This window comes from Lichenostomus cassidix, chromosome 23 (genome assembly GCF_008360975.1).
Source record: "Lichenostomus cassidix isolate B80296 chromosome 23, HeHo_3.0, whole genome shotgun sequence".
NCBI lineage: Eukaryota > Metazoa > Chordata > Aves > Passeriformes > Meliphagidae > Lichenostomus > Lichenostomus cassidix.
The window spans coordinates 1731328-1738928 of NC_139503.1; the positions used below are offsets into that span (position 1 = coordinate 1731328).

General features: G+C 44.0%; 1 protein-coding gene across 6 annotated transcripts; it reads left to right on the plus strand.

Annotated features, from left to right (window-relative positions):
* The first annotated feature begins 64 nt into the window (after positions 1–64).
* Positions 65–6261, plus strand: TSLIG1 (tRNA splicing ligase complex subunit 1). 6 transcript variants are annotated; one of them, XM_085080927.1, is made up of 8 exons: positions 65–407; positions 1432–1669; positions 2933–2957; positions 3504–3625; positions 3845–3927; positions 4190–4242; positions 4402–4438; positions 5082–6261. In XM_085080927.1, exons 2-8 carry the CDS (start codon positions 1582–1584, stop codon positions 5166–5168), a joined length of 495 nt encoding a protein of 164 aa, XP_084937053.1. In that variant the 5' UTR covers positions 65–407; positions 1432–1581; the 3' UTR covers positions 5169–6261. The 6 variants fall into 6 exon arrangements, with proteins under 6 accessions (XP_084937053.1, XP_084937051.1, XP_084937049.1 ...); XM_085080925.1 differs by having other exon boundaries at positions 1459–1669; XM_085080923.1 differs by having other exon boundaries at positions 1462–1669.
* Positions 6262–7601: the final 1340 nt, after the last annotated feature.

Consider the following 7601-nt stretch of genomic DNA (forward strand, 5'->3'; position numbering starts at 1 on the left):
AATCGGAGAGGGGCGAGGGGGCGGGGACGGGAGCGCGCGCGGTGGTCACGTGGGAGGGCTCCCTCTGGGAGCCGCCATTTTCCGGAGCGCCCTTAGCGCGCTCTTAAAGGGGCCGCGCCCCGCGCTGAGGGGAGGCCGGGTTACGGTCCGGTACCGCTCCCTGCTCCTCGCTCCCGGTCCCTGCACCTCGCTCCCGGTCCCCGATTGGGAAGAACCGTGGCTGTGGCTCCCTCCGGTCACCACAGCCGTGAGCAGAGCGTGTCGGGGCGGGACCGGAGCGGAGCGGTGCGTGTGTGGGCCGAGGCCTCCTTGCAGGGCCGCCCTGACACCATCGGGTATTCTCGGCGTGTGGTTAATTCCCTGTAAGCACGAATATATTCCCTTTTTTTCCACAATTCAGTGCGGCGGTGAGTTTTAGAGATGTAATATTTGCTGGTTCTGGTTGGCTGCTGAGGGTAACCTGGAATGTGACTCTCCACAGTTAAGGGTTAACAGGTTTAACATCAGATACCAAACCAAAACTGGGTTTATTCCTCAAGAGATGCCCCGAGTCCTCGATTTCAGACTTCTCTTTGCAACATACCTAGATGTTTACCTGAAATGAGGAATTGGAAACCTTATGCCTTGTTTCTAATGGAGTAAGAACCAACTCCTGTGTAAAAGTTCTGGGATATCTCTAAATTAATTGCATTGCTTGGGGAAGTGTTGGGATCAGCTGTGGATAAATGTTAAAATGCACAAAAGTATTAAAGAATGGTCATGATGTCTGAAAATGTGGAGAGGAAAATTAATTAAGCTGAAGTTAATCGGGTTTGTTAGTTTGTGTCTGTCGGATCTACAAAGTAACAGGAAAACAGCAACTATTGAGATAATGTGTGAGAATTTGACTCTTAAGTGGGGGCTTGATGCAGTTCTTTTGTTTTATTTTAAAAATCTGCCAGAAAAGGAGCACAAGAAACCCTTTGCACTTGGGTGACAGCTGGATTTGTCACACACGTGCTTCTAGGTCTGGCGGCTTAAATATAATCCTTGTCCTAAGAGAACACGGTTTTTCTTTTTTTCCCGAAGAAAAATATTCTGTAAGATCCTATCAGGGGGTTTTGGGGGCAGTGACACTTCAGGTATTTGATGTAGAGTGGGCTGAGCACCCTCGAAAAATTAATTAAAATTAACCCAAAGCATGGAAGTGTAATTCACTTTACAGCTGTTTGCATCACTGCTGTATTTTATTAGTTGTGAATGAATGGAATGCTCAGTGTACACAATAAGGAGGAAGAAACTTATTTCTGCCCAGAAAAGGCCAAAGTCCACAATTTCCATAAGGAATGTTTTCCCTTGGCTGAACACACATCAATTCAGGGATGTGGGATTGAACTCCCGACTTCCCCATCTCCCCGTTTGACACAATATAACCGAAATTAATTCATCCAGCACTCAGGAGCTCTCGCTGCTCTCCAGCAGGACGCCTGGCAGGTTTTGAATCGCTCCGTGGCCGCGTTTGCCCAGCGCCAGGAAGAGAGGGAGTAGCCGTGGATGTTCCCCAGCAGCAGGAAGTGAGGGATTCTTGGGCAGCCCTCAGCCATGGCAGCCGAGGAGAGAGATTACAACCTGACCGAGGAGCAGAAGGCTGTGAAAGCCAAATATCCCCCTCTCTGTAAGAAATACGAATGTGAGTACTTTTATTTTTTTTAATATTATCCTGTGTGTGCGACAGTGTAGTTGTGAGGACAAGGAAGACAACAGCAAATACAGAAATCAATTTTCTTCTTCATGCCCATCTTGTTATGGGCACTAAAAAGATAATGATGAAAATAAATTACTCAAGTCTCACCTTGAAAACTTTCCCTTTCCAAGCCATTTCTCAGCAAGGCAGTCCATTTTTCTACCTCTCATGTAGGAGGAGACATTCAAAAGCGTGCTGGTCTTGCAAGTGGTGTTTTTACTCCGACGTGCTCCACTTAAAGATCATTATCTCTGCCTTTCCCCACCCCTGGAATGTCTCCTGAGAGGATGTGGGTGGTAGCCCAAGGGCCAGCTTAAGGCAGAGGACCATTCCCTGCCTGTTTTCCTTCTCTCTGAAGGGACTATGTCTGTATCTCTGATAGAATTTATATTTTTAGGATGTGTTCAGATCTTTATGTGATAGAAGCACAGAAATACGGTGACATAGCACAACAGCCATGCCGTTTCCATAACTGGAAGAGGTTTTATCCTTCTTTTACATCCAAAGGAATTTGTTTGCTTTAGAGACCGTTGTTGAGAACCCTTTAATAGTTTGTGAACTCTCTAAACAGCACCAGAACAATTTTTCAGTTGAAGTGATCGTGGTGTGGCATTTATTTCACATCCCAACTTAGTTCTGCCGTAATTTTGCATTTCTTTCGTTCCTCTGGATAAATCTAAATGACGTTCATGTAAAACTGGATACATCCTTTGGATGTTAGTCATGCTTTACGAGTTGAGTTTGCCTTCTATTTTATAGAACATCCTATGTTTTAAATCCTTCTCTTTGCATAATGGCTGCTTTTGGGTGTGGACAGGTAGATTTCCTCACTGAGCTAGAAATATTTGCAAATCTCATCCTCTGCATGAATAATTTTCAGTCCTGCAGACTTCAGCATAAACTCTTTACTCCTGGTTAAAGTTTCTTTTTATTGCAGTTAACTTGTGGAAGCCTGTTGGGTTACAGCAGCCAAACCCTACACTGACATAATCATATTAAACAGGGTTTATGGGTTTATTTTGCTGCTTGGCAGAAATAATCCAAAATTCCACCTGTGCTAACTTTTCCTAATCTACTACAAAATAGATTCATCACATCTGCAGATGAATGCAAAAAATTTTTGTTAGGTAATCAGATATTAATGTTTGGTTTTTTTAATCCTCATGTTATAAATAATTCTGGTGACATCATTCCTTTTCCTTTCCTCAGATTTGGATCACACAGCAGACGTGCAGTAAGTGTGGGCAGCTGGGATTTCTCAGGGTGACAAATTGATTATTTCTTACACTGCTTTAAGCCTGGGGGAACAGCCAAGGACTGTTTGTAACACCTTGTGGAGCTATGAAATGTCACTCACTGGGTGCTTTGATGGTCACTTTTGTTCCTGCTTTTGGGACACCATAGAATCATGTTTGGTTTCTTTTCTAATGTTCCTACAGCGCTTCTGACTAAGCCTGTGTTATTCAGAAATGTCTTTTGAAATCTCCTTTTAATCTCCTTCTAAACTAAATTTCTTCTGTGTGGTTTACATTTACAGACACCAATTAGCCATATTAGGAAAGAACTTTCTAGGTGGCTGGCAAAACATTTATTTTCCATATTCTCCCAAGAAACTCTTCTCACAATCTCCTTTTCCTAGAAAAACAAGGTGGTTTTTGTTCATTCACCTCCTCTCCCTTAATTCCCGTGTTCTCATTGCTCACCTGCATGTTACTTTGGGGCTGTTTCATTTTGTTATAATCCAGTATTCTATTCCAGTAGTTATTCCATGTGTTTTTAGGCTCCATGCCTGGGGAGACACGTTGGAAGAAGCCTTTGAGCAGTGTGTTATGGCCATGTTTGGCTACATGACAGATACAGGGACTGTGGAACCTGTGGATACAGTGGAAGTAGAGGCAGAAGGTGAGGATTGCACAGTTATGAGATGGAGAAAGGGTCCAAAGGTACCAAAAATCTGACTCTTCACATGTAGTCTCACTGCAGTTAATTAAAATCTAATGAAGCATCGCTAATCTGAATCTCCTGTACATCTGAGGTGCTCTGAAAATTGTTTTTTGCTGAGACAAAAACTGAAATTTTTTTTGCTGAAAAAAAGGTGACATCTCTGCTTCAACCACACAGGGCATGACATGCTGTCTCTTCTCTTCCACTTCCTGGATGAGTGGCTGTATAAATTCAGTGCTGATGAGTTCTTTATACCCAGGGTGAGTGTTCTGGTTTCAGGTTTTTCCATTTGTAGGACAAGGCTGTTCCCTGATAATCCCAGCTCTGGATGCAATGGTATTTTAGGGGAAAAAGGAACACAAAAAATACAAGGCCAGGTTGGACAGGGCTTGGGGCAACCTGGGTGGGTGGAAGGTGTGTAAACATTGGAAAATAACCTTTGTAAGTAGGATTTAGTGGGAATTTCTGCCTGAAGGTAGAAGGTGTGACTGATTGACATTTCTCCTCCCACTTTCTCTGCAGGAAGTGAAAGTGCTTCACATTGACAGAATGCAGTTCAAAATAAGATCAATTGGGTGAGCCTAAAGCACGGTCTAAAAATGGGCTGTGGACTTTTCTTGCTTCCTTGGAGGCTTTAAATGAAAATTTCACTGTTGTGTACTCATCACTGAAGCCAATTATAACATCTGGTAAATATTACCAAAATTACATTTTTTATTTTTTTGCCTTTACAGGTGGGGAGAAGAGTTCTCTTTAGGCAAACACCCACAGGTAGGCAGTGGTTCTTCTCTCCAGCTTTTCCACATTAGGAGGAGGAGATGTGGTTTATACTTATATCAAAATATAAATGTGGCTGAATGATACCACTGAACTCAAGATCTCACTTTCTGCATGGTTTTTTGGGAATGTGCTCCTGAAACTGTTGACCTGAGCATGATATTTCCTCAGCACTAGAAAAACTCAATGATTGCCTTCCTTTTTGTGATCCTGATAACACAGAAAACCAATCTATATTCAGAATTGATGTGTTTGGGTTTCACACTATTGGTACAGCTCTTTGCTTAGTCAGTTTTTGCTTTTTTTCTTCTTTTTTTTTTTTCCCTAAAGAATTGCTAGAAGCAAAACCTGATGTCTTTACCTTTGTCACTTTTAGCATAGCAAATGTTGATGGTCTGTCAGGTGTAAGGGGAGGAATTTGTGATATTAAGAGGCAATAAAATACAGGAAGAGTTCCTTTTTCACTACTTGGTTTGGCCTTTAGTATGGCAACTTCCTTATTCCTAAGAACAAATATAATTACAGCTTTTGGGAAGTAAAAACTGGCTAGCATTTGAGGAAAGTGATAAGAACTGGGGTTATGAACTGGTAAAAGGGCTATAATTTTAAAAGTCTATGCTTTGTGTCTCTTTTCTAGGGCACAGAGGTGAAAGCCATAACTTACTCAGCCATGCAGATCTGTGAAGATGAAAAGCCAGAAGTCTTTGTCATCATTGATATTTAAAGCAAGAAGACTGTGGTTGAGTGGATATTGGTCATCATCTGGCAAAAGCCCCCTAAAACTGTAATCCCTGTGGGAAAAACTGAGGAACTGGCCAGTTAAAATCAGAAATGGAAGGGTGTAATTGCAGGGAATGTCTGTTTTGACTGAGACAGAGAATAAGAAGAATTAATGGGGGTTTTGAGGGCTATGGAGAGGTTTTTACAGGTTGGAAGTCTCACAGGAATGCTGGCAATCAGCTTTTAAGGCTGATACATGTGCTAAAGACTGTATGAAATACAAAAACCGGTGGAGCTAATAACTAAAATACTCCATTTTTGCAAGGTGGCAGGAGATAATGTTCATCTAGATTGATTTCATTTGCATATTTCATGTTCTAATTCTAAACTGACATCCCTCCTCCATATTATATAAATCCAAAATAGCTGCAGTGGCTCAGATGTAACACAGAAGTGTTTAAAATTAGACATCTAAAAAACGATACCAATTAAGCAAACAAACCACCACATCTTTTAAATGAGTTTAAAAAGAAGTCGTGCCAGCAGGTGGTGCTGAATTGCTGTAAATAAATTGCCACGTGAAATCTTAAAGCATGTGACTGTGTACCTGGAATCCTCTTATCACCTCATTGAAAAGTTGGCAACTTTGCTGCTGTGCTGGAATGGAAAGGGATGGTCCAGGTTCTCACTGAGTTCACTCCCAATTGTGTCTTGTGAAAACTGAGTATTTTTAAAAAAAAACATTATTTGGATCAGGCCGATTGTCTTTTACAGAGGACAGTACAGACCATCCTTTAATGTCAAAGGATTATGGACTTCACTGAATCGAAATTAATCAACAAGAATCAAAAGTGTGTTTTGTTTTAAATCCCAGGATGGCAAACGTGTGTTGCCTCCTGTTTTAATTAGATTTAAACATGAGGGGCACAGGCCTGGCCTGCTCTGTTCCTCTAAATGCTCCAAGTGCCTCACCACGGTATCTCATCCTGTAAAGCAATCTTAAATTGTTCTGGTTATATTTCCATGTTGTAAAGACTGAGGGATAAAACCCCTCTTATTTTTTAAGCAGTGATGAAATAAAACTTGGACTGAAAGAATTAATGGACTTGGGAGTAATTTTAACTGGCAAATTTGGACACAAATGAATTGCACTCGTGCTTTGTTCCCCACTAAGGTGAGCAGACTTTTTCTTATCAGTAAGAATTGCAACGCGCCAGTTTAATAGTACAAAATAAGTGTGATTTTCACACCCTGCGTTTTCCTCGCCTCAGGAGAACTCCGAAGGCACTGAGGGCAGCACCGCCATTGCAGCCCCTCAGCGCCGCGCTGCGAGCTGATTGGCTGCCTGCGTCACGTGCCGGGGATCGACCAATCGGGCGTCGAGTTGAGGCGGCCTTTGTTCCCCACAGGCTGAGGGGAGGTTAGTGAGGGCAGAGCTGGGTGTGTGGGGAGGTGAGTGAGGAGCTGAGGGGGCAGAGCTGGGGCTGAGGGGAGGTTAGTGAGGGGCTGAGAGGGCAGAGCTGGGTGTGTGGGGAGGTGAGTGAGGACAGAGCTGGGGCTGAGGGGAGGTTAGTGAGGGGCTGAGAGGGCAGAGCTGGGTGTGTGGGGAGGTGAGTGAGGACAGAGCTGGGGCTGAGGGGAGGTGAGTGAGGGGCTGAGGGGCAGAGCTGGGGCTGAAGGGAGGTGGGCAAAGGGCTGGGCTTGGTGTTTGGGGAGTGGACAGGGGGCTGAGGGGCAGTGCTGGGGCTCTGAGTGAGGGGCTGAAGGTTAGGAGTGATGGGTAGACAGTCACTGACTGTGGGCAAAGAGCTGTGAGGGGCTGAGCTGGGGTTGAGGGGCTGTGAGGGCAGAGCCAGGACTGTGGGGAGATGGGCAAGGAACTGAGGGTCAGGGGCTGTGGAGTGAGGAACATTGACTGAGGGACTGTGGCTGAGGGGCAGAGCTGGCGCTCTGAGGAGGTGGGTGAGGGCCTGAGCTGGGGTTGAGGAGAGGTGGCCAAGAGCTGGGGCTATGGGGAGATGGACACAGGGGGCTGAGGAGCTGTGGGGAGGTGGGTGTAGGGGCTGAGGGCAGCCTTCCTTTAGCTCAGCTCTCTAAAATGTAAGGAAAGAAATTGATGTAGTTAAATTTTAACTTTGTAGACAAATGCTGAGGTGCCCCAAGATCAGTTTCAGGCTACAGTAACACACTGAAGTGCTCTACCTTTTTGAAATGCTGACAGGAGCTTGCTAGGGAAACATTTGGAATTAACTAAGTAAGTGTTATCCATCTATTTTTTTAATATTTATTAAATACTTATTATAAAACAGGCCTCAAATTCGCCTTGTTCCATTTGCACAGCTGTGGCAGTGGCAGGTTTCAGCTCACAGTGCTGCTTTAGCAGGGCTTTAGAGGAGCCCACTGAGACAATTAACTGCCCAAAAGTGGCTAATTAAGA